This window comes from Acomys minous (assembly GCF_964271855.1).
Source record: "Acomys minous genome assembly, chromosome: 9".
Classification (NCBI taxonomy): Eukaryota; Metazoa; Chordata; class Mammalia; order Rodentia; family Muridae; genus Acomys; species Acomys minous.
The window spans coordinates 96,643,291-96,657,956 of NC_140490.1; the positions used below are offsets into that span (position 1 = coordinate 96,643,291).

At 40.7% G+C, this 14,666-nt stretch overlaps 1 protein-coding gene and 1 long non-coding RNA gene across 3 annotated transcripts in view; one reads left to right on the forward strand and one right to left on the reverse strand.

The window, feature by feature from the left end:
• NTN4 (netrin 4) overlaps positions 1–14,330 on the forward strand; it is a 114,749-nt gene extending 100,419 nt beyond the window's left edge. For both annotated transcript variants that reach the window (XM_084797258.1, XM_084797259.1), the window contains exons 8-10: positions 5,297–5,365; positions 8,181–8,351; positions 12,899–14,330. In XM_084797258.1, coding sequence (XP_084653384.1) covers positions 5,297–5,365; positions 8,181–8,351; positions 12,899–13,035 — 377 coding nt within the window. In that variant the 3' untranslated portion in view covers positions 13,036–14,330. The remainder of the gene's footprint in view (positions 1–5,296; positions 5,366–8,180; positions 8,352–12,898) is intronic.
• Positions 1,085–14,666, reverse strand: part of LOC311606167 — a 64,916-nt gene continuing 51,334 nt past the window's right edge. Inside the window, exon 2 of the long non-coding RNA XR_014782241.1 lies at positions 1,085–1,581. This is a non-coding gene — a long non-coding RNA (uncharacterized lncRNA). The remainder of the gene's footprint in view (positions 1,582–14,666) is intronic.

The following is a 14,666-nucleotide window of genomic DNA, read 5'->3' on the forward strand; positions in this document are numbered from 1 at the left end:
TCAAACTGGGGCAGTTTTTGAATCCTCTAAAGGGCATTCTTTAGTTCTGAGGGTTAGGTAATGGCCTTATAAAGGTGAAAGTGAAATACGGCTGAGGGGTTTTAATGGATTATGATTTTTTCTGATTTATATTGTATATAAAAATATAATATATATAATTACATATATTTATATTATATAATTTTATAGATTATATATAATAAATAAATAAATTGTATATATCATTATATATTATATATGTTTAGTTCTATATGATATGTGAATATGTATATTGTATATTTATATATGTATGTTATATGTTTATAAATTATAATATATTAATATGTATGTTGTATGCTTATATACATTTATATGTTATGAATATGTGTTGTGTTTATATGTATATTCATACATAATATACATATTATATATTTATATTATGATATATAGATATATTGTATGTTTATATGCATATTTATATATTATATGTGTAATAGATAGATAGATAGATATAATGAAAATGTAGAACATCACAGTAAAAATGTTAAAGCTCCCCAGTGCTGCCCACTTACCTACTTTTACAAATTGCAAACTAAAAACCAAGGTCATGGTTTTATTTTTCAAACCTTTCATTATCCAGGAGAACCTCACCCACTCTGTGTCTTTAAAAAGGGCCTCGTGGTGGTCCCTCCTTGTCCCCTCTACCCCATAGTTTGAACTCCTGACCACAGCCACCTGAGTCTGGAATCAGAAGCAAAGGTCCTATGATTTCTGACACACACCCAGGTTCTTTGTTCCAGCCCCACCCCCCACCTCTGTGCACTCTGTAGCTTCTAACCCACATGAGGTTGGTGTCCGGCTCTGATGCAGACTGCATCTGTTTTACTTTCTCGCTGTCCTAACATGGCTGCATGCTTAAACCTAACATGGGGCAGAGGACATCGCTCAGCCAATAAAATGCTTGCCCAGCAGGCCTCGGGGCCTGAATTTGATCTCCAGGTATGACAAAACTTTTCCTGGGGAGACGTAACACACATATACATTCACCCCAGATTGGAAACCCAGACAGACCAAAGTACGGATACCACCAAAGTCCACCATGGTGAACCAATGAGCTCTAATGGGGTTACTTACAGGAGTGTGGACAGGGGGGCTATTACAGAGGCAGAAATGACTCAAAGACAGCTGTATCACCAATGCCTACTGTACCATGGGTGGTAGCTCACAAAAGCTGGGAAGCCAAGGGTGCACTGCAAAGCCAGCAGGCAGCTCGACAGGTTGCAGAGTGTCCTTTCCAGGTTCCTCAGTGGGTTTAACCTTCTTGCAGGCAATGTCTGCCTGCTGGTCTGATCTCAGAGTCTTCTCTCCCCTGAGAGCCTCCTTTGCAGATCAGCTTGTCTGAATCTTCTTCGTATACCTCTGCTCATCTAAAAGTCTTCTTTGCGTCAGCTCCTTCATCCCAGCGGCACTCGCAGATTTTAGGCTTACTCTGGCAGGAGTGGTCTCGTAAACCCGGTTTGTTTCAGGGACTTCCTGACGCTGTCTTTTGAGTTGTTTACCTTCTTCCTGGGAGAGGTTCCCCACTGGATGGAGTGCTTCAAACTCGGAGGAAACAGTTACACAATTATTTCCCAGAACAAGCATTAAGCAAAACAACTGACAACACTTTAAAAAGAATAGAAAAAAACAGCCTACTATGTACGGCACAGGACTATAATCCCAGCACTCGGGGGAAACAAAGGAAGAACAAAATCAAGGAGCCTGGGGTTTGCTGGCCAGGCAATCTAGCTAGAATCAGCAAGCTCCAAGCCTAGTGAAAGGAACTCAGTCTCAAAAATTAAAGTACAATTAGAGAAGATACTTAATATTGAATCTAGCCACAAACACAAACACACACACACACACACACACACACACACACACACACACACAGGTATCCTAAAATGAACACATACATACACACAAATATAGCAAATAAATAAAATTATTTGATTATAAATTTATAAAACTGTATTGCTTGACCATAACATTTTCCCAACATTTTATTATTTTCAGACATACAGAGAAATTTAGAGCCGTCATGTAATTCAATCTACATTTTTAGATAATGATGACACCATTGCTTTAACATTTTCATATAGTCCAAGACCAAGAAATTAGGTGTGTGATTTTTTTTTTAATTTGAAAAGGTTTTTTTTTAATAAAATTTATTTTAAAAATGTTTTTAAAGACTCAAGTCAGACATGGTAACGCAAGCCTTTAGCCCCAACATTTGGGAGACAGAGGCATGAGGAGCTCTGTAAGTTCAAGGCCAGCCTAGTCTACATAACAAGTCCCAGGATAGCCAGGGCTACATAACATGACACTGTCTCAGCGACAACAAAAAGATCCATGAACCCAAATTTGAGAGGCAGTGGCATTTGTGGGTCCTGTTTTTCTCACTAAAAATAATGTCAGGATAATTTTCCTAATGGTCTCATTTTAAGTTATAATAGAAAGAAAGTAGGAAATATGAAGTAATATAAGATTGTCTTATCTATTTATGTATATTTGAGACAAAATCTAGTTGTATAGGCCAGGCTGGCCTGGGACTGGCTACGAACGCCCATCTCTGCCTCCCAAGTGCTGGAATTACAGGTGCCTGCCTCTCATATTTGTCTTTTAAGCATTTAAGAAAGAAGACCAATATTTATCATTGTTTTTGACCTTATGATGTAGTCCACATTTTATCACTTGAATAGCCACTCTTGTAGCTGTCTTCTACTACTGTGTTGCAACAATGACTTCTGATCTGTAACTGCCTGCTGGACCAGATCTGTAATAATTGTCTCATTTTGGACTACAGGACATCCACTAAGCCCATTGTGCGTGGTATAAGGGAGCTGGCAGCATGCCAAGTAAGCAAATAAAGTGTTCCCATAGCTGTTAGGCCTAGAAGTCCCCAGGTCGCCTCTGGGATCTTTCCAGGTACTCCTGAGGGAGGAAGACTGTTTAGTTTGGACATCCTCTTTGGGTAAAGCTCAGAGCTCCTGGGTACCTTCTCAACAAAAAAGTGGCAGCCGGTTTCTTAAAGCACTTAACAAGCCATTTGTCCTCAAACCTAGCTTCCACCTGTCTATCAGTCTACTGTAAACACCATTAAAGGCTTTAAACTACAACTGTAAGGCAGTATGCCAAGAAAAAATTGCTTAATTTCTTTCTTTCTCCCTCTTATTTTCTCCTTTCCTCCCCCCACCTTTCTCAGTGCAGAGATGAAACCCAGAGCTGCGTACATGCTAAGCAAACTGTTCTACCACTGAGCTCACCCCCTAGCTCTCTAATCTGTCCTTTCAACCATTTGTGAGGTAGAAAATACCAGGTGTGAACTCCGACTTCCAGAAAGACAAACCAAGCTTTAACTAGTACAAGAGAACCGTGAGCAAGGTTCATTTTTTCCAAAATGTCCTAGCAACCTACAGTAACCAAACAGGCCTTTTCGGTTCGCAGATTTCTTAAGTCCTGCAAATGAAGACTATCATCTGAGATTGGCTCAGCGTGAACTCCTGGCCTCAAATGGTCCCTTGGGCTCAGCCTTCTGAGTAGCTGGGACAACCTAAGTCCCTCACAGAACCCAGCGTGGCCAGTGCGTGGTAACGCTTAGACACTACGTGTGTGACAAACGGGTACTGTCAGGCTGCCAAAGACTGCCAAAGACACACTTCCAAATGACAGACTTGTGTGTGCTCCCAAAAGGACTAACGAGAGGGCTTTGTGGTGAGGAACGGTGAACGCCATTCATTTGCAGTCTCATCAGGTTGTGTGGCGGCATGGTAGCTGGCACACGCCCCACTTCAAGGCAGTTTTCAAAGTCCATGGGCCTCTCACTGGCTGCAACTTCCGAATGGTTCCTCATCTGTGTTTAGATTATAAGCAAATCATAACAGCTGGCTTTAAGCACCTTGAACTTCTCTTTCCCACTATTTAAATTTCTACTTGGGATTTTTCCACTCGCAAATCTTATACTCTTTTCTGTAGCTGGGGTTGCTATCGCTGATAATGGCAGAGTTTTCCACCCTGCTCTCACTGGATTGGCATCTCTGCCCAAACGTCCTGTCAGCATTCTCTGGTTCACTGCAGCCTCCTTGTGCTCGACGATGGTCATTTTGGTCTGGCCAGGTCCCTTTTTCCCTCTTTCCTGGTATTTCCGGATTAGTGCCGCTCAGTTTTGCTCTAAGAAGCCACCCATCCTTCCTCTCTCACCATGGTCTTAGAGAAGCCATGCCAATGTCCTCTCTGTCTGGGGAACCTACCTAAGTATCGCACCAGTGGTGACAAAGTCTGCACATGCTAAAGTGCATGGCTCCAGAGGCAACTCTATCCCCTCACTCCCTGGTGCCTCGCTGATTCCTGCTCCTGAGTTCTGCTTTTCCGCTGCTTCTCCCTTCCAAGAGCTGCTACTCCAGGACCCTGAGAGCACTGAACTACATCGGCGATTGCTACTAGAGCCTTGAAAACCCTAAGGCCCTGAAACGCCCCCTAATGCTCCTAGCACAGCCCTCTGCCGCTCACTGAAGACTTGACTTTGATGGCGCCCGGTTTTGCTCGGAAGGCATTTAGAACACCTTCCATGGGGCCTGGCAATCCTCTCACATGCCACAGTTCTCGTAGATGATTTCAACGGCGGGAAGAAACGGCCCTATCTTTTTGTAAAAGACAATTCTATATCTTTCTTCAGCCGTGAAGGCTTTTCTCACCTTCCCAAACATAGGACCCTCCTACCTAAGCGTGTTGTATTTCTATCCTAGGCCACTTAATCGTTTTTTAATACATACTCACCTTTTTACTTTCCAATTTGCGAAGCCTTGGGCAAGAATTGTATCCTGCTCATACTCATGTGCCCCGAGTGATATCACCACGCCTAGCACACGGTATGGCATCCAATTACCTTTAATGGACTACCAAGTGTTATTTCTTTGTTCTTGACATAATTAATTGGATACTTAGTAATACTTAGCTACTTTTCTGTAGGTTGACACTTTTTAGCTGTTCCTTTTTGTTACCATGGAGAGTTGATACAGGACTGTATCACAACATCAGTTTGTGCATTAGAATTTGATGTTGATTTTATCCTCCATACTTTACTTAGGTTGATATTTTATTAAGTGATAGTCAATTCCATTTAGAAGTAGACTTTACTTCTTTTCAATTATTTTCACGACTGCTTAATACTCACACATGTCTTATGAATCAATGAAGGAGTAAACTGTGCTGCCCAGATTTGCCCACTGAACCCCATCCCCACACTCCCTTAACACACTTTTCCATTTACTCTGTGTAGGTAAATGTGAATGCAAGGAGCAAGTGTTAGGGAACCCCAAGGCGTTCTGTGGAATGAAGTATTCATACGGTGAGTCTGAATCCTCAATGCTGTGTACGCCCGATTCAAACTAAGTGCAGAGGTTTGTAAGGATCTGGCTGGCAAGATTCCATAGCATATCAGATGCTTGGGAAACGGTAAGAAAGTTGTTTGTGGGGCATTGAGACCAGTGATTCAACCAGGCTCACGCCTTTAATCCCAGCACTTGGGAGGCAGAGACAGGCAGATCTGAGTTTGAAGCCAGCCTGGTCTACAGAGTGAGTTCCAGGACAGCCAGGAATACACAGAGAGACCCTGTCTTGAAAAAACAAACAAACAAACAAGAAGATCAGTGACTCACCTACGTCTAGGTTGTTTCACAATATCTCTAAATATTCTTCTACCATTTCAAATGCCAAAAAACAAAACAAAACAAAACAAAAATTAGCATATGGAAAAAGGAAAAGTTTCTGTAAATAATGACTATTACTATCCTCAAATTCTAAATGGCTTTATATGTACTATGAAATATGTGAGGATACCTTATCCTGCCAACACATCCTTGACCACTGTCTGAGCCTTTTTAATTACCCCACAGTTTCTATGGCTGAAAATATGCATTTGATAAAGAGAATTTTTTTTTTCAATCATGATTCTCAAAACCAAGTAGAATATTTTTATTCTTAATTTTGTCTGTTTGTTGTCGTTTGGTTTTTGGCTTTTGCCTGCCTTTTTTCTCCCCATGTGCTGGGAGCCACCCAGCCTGTACTGCCATTCTTGATAATGTTGTTTTGAATCTTATAAGAATTAAGTAGCAAATGGTTTTATAAATTTAATCTTCCTAATTTGACCAATAGAGGAAAAATTTGAAAACATGGTGTGTGATAAAGGAAAAGGCATTTAGAGGAAAAGAATTTACTACAGAAAGCAAGTAACATGGCAATTTTGTCCAGAATTAGTCAGTTCAGTGACTATGTCAGCTGGGCTCTTTGCCTAGACTTGGCGATCTCTTAATCAACTATTTAAGAGAATTTAAACATTCTTGAGGGTGTAATAAGGCACCCTCATCTTGGTAAGTGTGATACAAGTACAGGGTTAGGGAAAAAATAATAATGGTTTCTCCAGCTTTATTCTGCAGCACAACGGAGGAAAATCCACTTGGTTTGTGGTTTTCCTGTTGTTGTTTATTCCTGTTTTGAGAATTCACTGAGTGACAGTAGTGAGGGAGCAAAGTCCCTGCCGCCTTGGAGCCTACAGGCTAACGGAGTAATCACACTGCTTACGTGTGCTATGTGCTCTCTCTGGATACACAAAGATTCATCTCATCCAGGAGCCTAGTCTAAATTCTAATGCAAAGCAGCCTAAGTTCACTTAATTTCTTAAAGTATTGTAAGAATAGACTCATTCTCAAGATCCCACATAAGTCTGATCTTCGATGGTTCTGTGAAGTCAGCTGTCTGACGCCATGTTCTTGGAATATGGGCTCAGCTACGCAGGGTCCCCCCATTACACACAATCTTCTATCTAAGTCTGTAAATTCTCAATGATACAGAAAACTGCATCCCAGTGTTCCTTGGGTCTATATTCTTCCCTTCCCCAAAAGGCTTCATTACCTAATTCCCATCCATAGACGGACATAATTTCCATTTCATAGACAGTAGAATGCCACGGGTCTGTAATCCTAATGTAGCGCACTGTGTACTGCAGAAAGAGAGGGAGTAAAAGATGGGAGGTGTTTTCACTGCAGAGGTATGATAAGGGCTCGAACAGGCCTTCTACTCTGCTCTACCTTTTACAATGCATATATTAAAACATCACATAAGAATTTCATAAGCATGTACAATTCCCATGTGTCAATTTAGAAATGCTTTTTCAATTATTAAAAATTAAGAGAAGGGCCTGGCGAGAGATGGCTCAGCAGTGACCACGCTTGCTAGTCTTGCTGAGGGCCAGAATTCAGTTCCCAGTGACAACTGTTCTGTTACCCTGGCTCCAGGGGGGGGGGGATGTGATGCTTTCTTCTGGCCTCCATGGGCACCAGGCACACATGTGGTGCAGTACATACGTGCAGGCAAACATTCACATGCATAAAATAAAAATAAATACATCTTAAAATAATTCAAATAAAAAGAACACTACAGTCCTTTTATTGTGTAGGAGGACAATTTACCTCGCCTCGTCAGCTTAGATTGCGCTCCATAGAACAGTAAATAACCAATAATGTTATATAGCCTCTGTAGAGTGACGTCAATATGCTCTACCAAAGCATTCTGTTCTCTGTCATAACATCCCACACAGTCAACCACAGAAGTCAAATATAATCAGAACATAAATAAAAACCAGGACAATAGTTCCACTTCCTCTTTATCCTTTCTTTGTAGATTTGATATATCAATATACAATTTTGCTTTTGTTTTGTTTTCCGAGACAGGGTTTCTCCCTGTAATTCTGGCTGTCCTGGAACTCACTCTATAGACAAGGCTGGCCTTGAACTCAGAGATCCATCTGCCTCTGCCTCCCCTGTGCTGGGATTAAGGTGTGTGCCACCTGACTATACTTAAAAGTATATTTGCAGTGGGCGATGGTTAATGTCTTTTGAGGGTCACAATTGGAGAGGGGACAAAAGCTGAAATTTCCCAGGAAAGAGAAAATTAAATATAAATGGGTTTAAATAATCACAACAGTGAATATGTCTCGTGATCTTTTGAGTAGATTTCCATATTCTGATTTTCGTCATTTCACCTTTTCATCATACTTGGAAATGAATATCCAGACAGTTCAAGTGCCAAAAGAAAACACGAAATCCATGTGGTTTTTCTGTTTTGTTTTGTTTTGTTTTTTCACTTTTGGAATTGTGTTGTTACAGTGTTAAAAATCAAGATTTTATCTGCCCATGATAAAGGCTCACATGCTGAAGTCAATGTGAAGATTAAAAAAGTCTTACTGGCTACCAAACTGAAGATTTTACGAGGCAAGAGAACGCTATATCCAGAGTCCTGGACGAACAGAGGCTGCACCTGTCCAATCCTCAACCCAGGTGAGCATTCCACTTAACCATTACTCTTACAACCTTTGTCTCTGCGTATAGGCTAGCTGCCTTTCACCGTCTGAACCAAACTCCATGAAAAGCATCTTTCCTTTTACCTTCTGAACACTGGGTAAAAAAAACCCAAGAGGAATTCTTTGAACTGACATTAAAATCCCCTCCATGTGCTGTATAAAAATAAAATATTTTTAAATCCAGCAATATAATAACTTGCCGTCCTGAAAAGAAACCCCCTCAGATTGGTTCCAGGTGCCCACTGCATTAACAGCACTTCCGCGGGCTTATCTACCCCTTGTGCAGTACTTGGAAGCTAGGTCCTATTGCATGAGAGCCTGTCCCCAAAGGAAGCGCCGATGCAGAAGCCCATCTGTGCAAATAACACTGAAAACAGTTCTGCTCTCGCATGAGAAGCATCTGTTTCGCCTGGATGGAAAACAACTCCCAAGTTTTCATCGTGTTGTTTTTCATTACATGATCATTCTGGTTTCAAATGAGAAACAGCCGGCAAGAGTCACTTAAATACAACCCTAGAGAAACTTGGACCAGAACAAGATTCGATTTGAACCTTTAAAATGTAAGGCAGAGATGGTGGTGACAGCGGCCATAGCTGAGTTCTTAAGACCCCTTAGAAGTCCAGGCTTCTGCGATTCTACAAAGACAGCCCTGTGGCAGCGGTGCTCTCAGAACATAAGGCCAGCTGAGATAGTCCTCGCCCTCCAAGACAAGCTTCCATCAGGATGTGTGAGAACCCTGCTAGTTATGCCAAGAACTGTATCCTACTCATCAATGTCCACCTCGCAAACTGTCCCCGGCTACTTCTCTGCCTGCTTTGCTAAGTCTGAAAAGAGGACTTAGATTTCTGATTGCCCTACCCAGCACCCCTCCAGCATTAGCATTCAAATATCACTAACTCAGTGCTCAGATAACAGGTTCTAGGAAACGAATACTTCTCAGAAGGCTTTCTTCTCTGCTCCTGTATTTCGCGATGTCCTGTTTATGCAGTCATCGTGTGTGTTGTGGGTCACTGCTGTGACAGGTGCATAATTTATATTCTGCATCTAATGTATTCCTCTTATGAGCCAGGAAGCCGAGTTATGTTAATAAGAACTCTTAATTAACAAAGTAAATGAAACAGATAACAGAGGCAAACGCCAAATAAAATATCCCCTTAATCTAAACATTTAAACAGTGATTTAAAAAAAAAATTTTCTCAAATTAAGTAATTTTTATACTCTCTTTCATCCCTCTAACATTTCACTTAACTTCATTTGCACTTCAATAAGATAGAAGAGAAACTTCTTTGATTATAAAAATAAATACTTCCAAAGAATAAATCTTAAGAATAAATAAGAATCTTGGAGTTTTGAGTAGAGGACACAAATAGTCATTTAAATTCTGTTTTCCAATGATCTGTGCTTAAGGACTCCTATGAACAAATTTTCTATTATCTTGGCAAAAGAGGAAAAAAAAAGTCTGTCCAGTTTTGCAGAATGACATTAAAAACAAAAGCTCTGACATTCTGAGCCACCCTCCAGGAAGTGAGCTATATTTCCTTCTCAGGTCTGTGCCAGGGTCAAAGGACCGACTGAGTTCATCGCAATTGAAAACATAAGCGCAATTATTCAAAGAATTCTTGAAAACATGTTTACTTGCTTTGAAGAAAAATCTGGAAGCTGCCAAAGCAAAACCAGACACTGTTTCGTTTTTGCTTTTCTTTGTCCATTTTTACAAGTTCAATGACTAAAGCCAAAGAAGACAGATGCGAAAACTCTGAAACCTCACGCCTTTAACCTGTCTCCCGAGCTCCCGAGCTCCTGAGTTGAAAAGGAGCTATCTAAACCGGGCTACGGTGGTGCATGTCTTTAATCTCGGCACTGAGGAGGCAGAGGCAGGAGGATCTCTGAGCTTGAGGTCAGCCTGGTCTACAGAGTGAGTTCCAGGACAGCCAGGGCTACACAGAGAGACTCTGTCTTAAAAAAAATAAAAGAAGGGAGAGAGAGAGAGAGAAAGAGAGAGAGAGACAGAGACAGAGACAGAGACAGAGACAGAGACAGAAGAAAAAGATGTCTACTGGCATCACATTGATTTCTGCATACATTTCATGAATCACATATCTTTGAATACCAATGCTTATACCAAAGTACACTCTTTATATATATATATAGATAGATAGATAAAAAGCTTTGTGGCCTTAAACACATAAGAAAGCAGACATCAAGCTATAAAGATAGACAAATTTAATGTTAAGTGCTACTAAGAGATGTAAAAGAAGGCGCTGTGTGCTAAGCTAGGGTTTTATGGTACTCCATACTCTAGGGCCTTGTTCAGTCCCACTTAGTTTCATTTTATATTGATACTTTAAATGGTAAATTCCGGGGCTGGGGAAATGGCTTAGAGGTTAAGAGCGCTATCTGCTCTTCCAGAGGTCCTGAGTCCAATTCCCAGCACCCACATGGTGGCTCATACCACCTATACTGGGGTCTGATGCCCTCTTCTGGGATGCAGGTGTAAATGCAGATAGAACACGCATACATAAAATAAATCTTAAAAAAAATAAAAATAAAAATAAATGGTAAATTCCTGTCCTAGTTGTTCTATGTATGGCTTTAAAGTAATTTAAAATACTGGTCTTGATCTTCCATGTTGGGTTTTGGGGTTTTTTTTTTTCTTTTTAAATCTTTATTTTTATTTTATGTATGTGCATGTTTTGCCTGCATGCATGTCCATGCACCACTTCTGGGCAGTGCACAGAGGCCACAAGAGGGTGTCAGGTCTCCGAGGACTGTAGTTACAAATGGTTGGGTGCTGGGATTCAAAGCAGTGTCCTCTGTAAGAAGAGCCACTGCTCTTAATCACTGAGTCATTTCATCAACCCCAAAGTTTTGTTTTGTGTGTAGGGGGGTTTATAAATGCTTATTGCGTTTATAATAGAGAACTTTATTATTTAAACATTAGGCAATCATATATATACATATATGTATATATATATAGTTTAAATGCTTATTGTATTTGTAAAAAGAGAACTATATTAGGCAATAGCAAGATATATATACACACACATACATATATATACACATATGCACAAAACAGCTTGTATGTTTGTTTTCCTAGGCACTGAACCTAGCTCATTGTGCATTGCCAGGGAAGATTCCTACCTCTGAGTTATTTATATCTACAGTCTCTTTTACTTGGAGACAAGGTCTCGCTAAATTGCCCAGGATCCCACACTTGGGGGTCCTCTTGCCTTAGGTCCCAAGTAGCCTTGATAATGGGTTATAGGCATGCATCAATACATACAGTTCATACATTTAAACAGATATTTGCTTGAATTTTCCAATCTAGTGTTTTAATTAAAAATTTAAAGTATATAGCTCTTTGTCTTAGAACGTTATAAGCATAACTGGTTTTCTTTTTTTTTTTAATAACTGTTTTTCTAACCCTATCTTTTATAAATTTTTTTCTAAATATCAAAACTGATACCATGATAAATATGCAATGTAGGATATTATTGTTTCCTTAATTAATACATAAAGATACAGGCCACCCCTCTATGCATTTGTTAGCCAAATTTTTTTACTCTAAGCCTGAACACTTTTTTAATGATAAGTCTCATCAGGTTTTGTTTTGCTTTATTTCATTCATAAACAGGCTTTTTATATTCATCCCTCAAATAAGCTATATAGAGTGAACACGTGTCATTTTATGTCCTCCTATGTAGCTCCCTTCTAACATTTTCCAAATAGTAACTTCCCTTTTGTAAAGTCCTTATTTTTGTTTTGTCTGTTTGTGATTTTTCGAGACAGGGTTACTCTGTGTAGCCCTAGCTGCCCTGGAACTCACTCTGTACACCACGCCCGGCTTGCAAAGTCCTTCTTAATTGCTGCTAACACACACACACACACACACACACACACACACATACAGAGAGAGAGAGAGAGAGACAGACAGACAGACAGACAGACAGACAGACAGACAGACAGAGACAGAGACCAGGGAACATTACTGCATTAAGTGCCCACCGATCCCTCGCTTATCTCCCACTCAGGGTGGAGCACAGAGGTCAAGAATCAGAGCTAGCCCTGAGTTTGAGTCAAGGTTCTGCTGTATAGTAGGAGAAACTGAACAAGCTTCCTAACTTCTGAACCTTGGTTTCTCATTTGTCCAAAAGAAGAGACATGACACTCACTTTATGAGTCCTCTCAAGGTCATGTGAGATACGTGTACAGTATATGGTGTACGATCTGTACGAGATTTCAGCTCTTACTATTTATGACTCTGTCTTATCCTATATAAAACTCTGAACCAGGAATGCATGGAACTGATAAAGCCACACCCCCTCCTTTAATAAGGGATAATGTGGCACATCTCTTTAATCGCAATTCAGGGAGGCAGAGGCAGGGGGATCTCTGTGAGTTCGAGGCCAGCCTGGTCTACAGAGTTCTAGGACAACCAGGACTATGCCTAGAAATCCTATTTCAAAAAACAAAACAAAACAAAAGTATGCTAAGTATAGTGTGCCTGTCCTTTTGTGCTTTCAGGTTTGGAGTACCTGGTAGCTGGACACGAAGATGTAAGAACAGGCAAATTAATTGTGAATATGAAAAGCTTTGTCCACCTCTGGAAACCAGCTCTCGGGAGACGAGTCATGCACATGTTAAAACGAGAGTGCAAGTAGCCCTGAGGGGGTTAAGCACACAACAGCTCTTCTCTTGGTATCAGATACACAAGTATGAGGAAAAAGAGACCTCAAAATGAAACTGGAGTATTTTGTTAAGTGCCAAAATGGGGGGGGCGGGGAAGGGGGGAGGGGGTGGAAATGTTCCAACGCATAGGCCTTGTCTAACATGTCTGTTCTGGGTCTGTGTTCGAAAACGATTGTTTCATGAAGAAAAAATGAAAGCCCCTGAGCTGATACCTGCTCCAGGTAAAACTGGCCCTGAAAGCCATAGCTATGGAGAATATTTTAGTAGTGACATATTTAGCAGCCATCCATTAAGGGCTATATCTCCCCGACAAGGTCTCCTTCCCAGCTTCAGAGATGTCATTTGTGTTGTGTTTGATGCTATTTAAGGAATTCTGGAGTTTTTTAGGGAACCCCGACTCCCCAACTCTACTGTCAAGAAAGGCGTTTCTTAAAAAGAGCCTTGTCTTGTGTGCTGCGTGTGGACGTCCGCGTGTGGGCCGTGAGTGGAATTCCTTGTGTATTATATGGTATTTCCTTGTGTAAAGCACTTTATTTGCCATTTGTGTTGTGAACGTTTGGAGGCTGCTGTTGGCAGGAAGAAAGGAGAAGGGCGGTGTGAAGACCTACTAAAGCAGGAGCTCTGCTGCTGTAGCTGGACGAAGGAACCGTGGACAAAGGAAACTGTGCCGGTTAGCTCCAGACACTGGGAGAAACACTATAAAGATGCAGCCTAAAAGGAGAATATTGGTGGTACATCTCAGTTCGGGGTGAGAGGTTAGATTATAAGATACTGGCCATAATGAAAGTGAAAAGAGAGATAGAGAGAAAATATGTTTGCATAAAGAGAAAGTAGACTTCAAATGTCAAAAAAGCTCATTTATTTGTGAGGCACTTGTACACACTTCGAAAATTATTGTAAACACAGACTCTGTTCTATATTTTGTTTAGTATTTAAAACATGAATATTGGACCAGTTTTCTTCCTTCTTTTATTAACAGTACCTGGCTATGCCATTTAGCCATTTCTTAATATGACATATGTGATAGTTCACCATATTGCTGTCTTTCATTTTCCTTAGACATCCAGACATAGCCACACTGCATACAGTTACTACTGTACTTGAATTTACAAACCAGGAACCACAGAGCCTAAACTTTAGATTCATATCCAGAGCATATTTTTCCCTGAGGTCCTGTGGACTCACAAAATATAGATATATATATATATTGCTTTGTGAATTTGTTTTTATATTTCATGTATGTAATAAAGGAATATGACCTCCTGAACTTTGTCTCCTGACCAATTCTTCAGTGGTACTAAGAATTAACTCCCCTTAATAAGGGAACTTAGAGCTGGGTGCACGCCTGTAATCCCAGTACTCAGGGAGGCAGAGGCCGGTGGACCTCTGTGAGTTCAAGGCCAGCCTGGTCTGCAAAGTGAGTCCAGTCAGCCAAGGCTATAGAGAAACCCTGTCTGGAAAAACCAAAACAAAAGAGAAAAGAAAAGAAATGAACTGACTCAAGCAAGCTGTCATCTAACTTCTACATGTGCACCAGAACACACACACATACCAACACCACACACACTAGTGGTTTTTTTTTTAAAGGAGGGGGGGTGGGGAT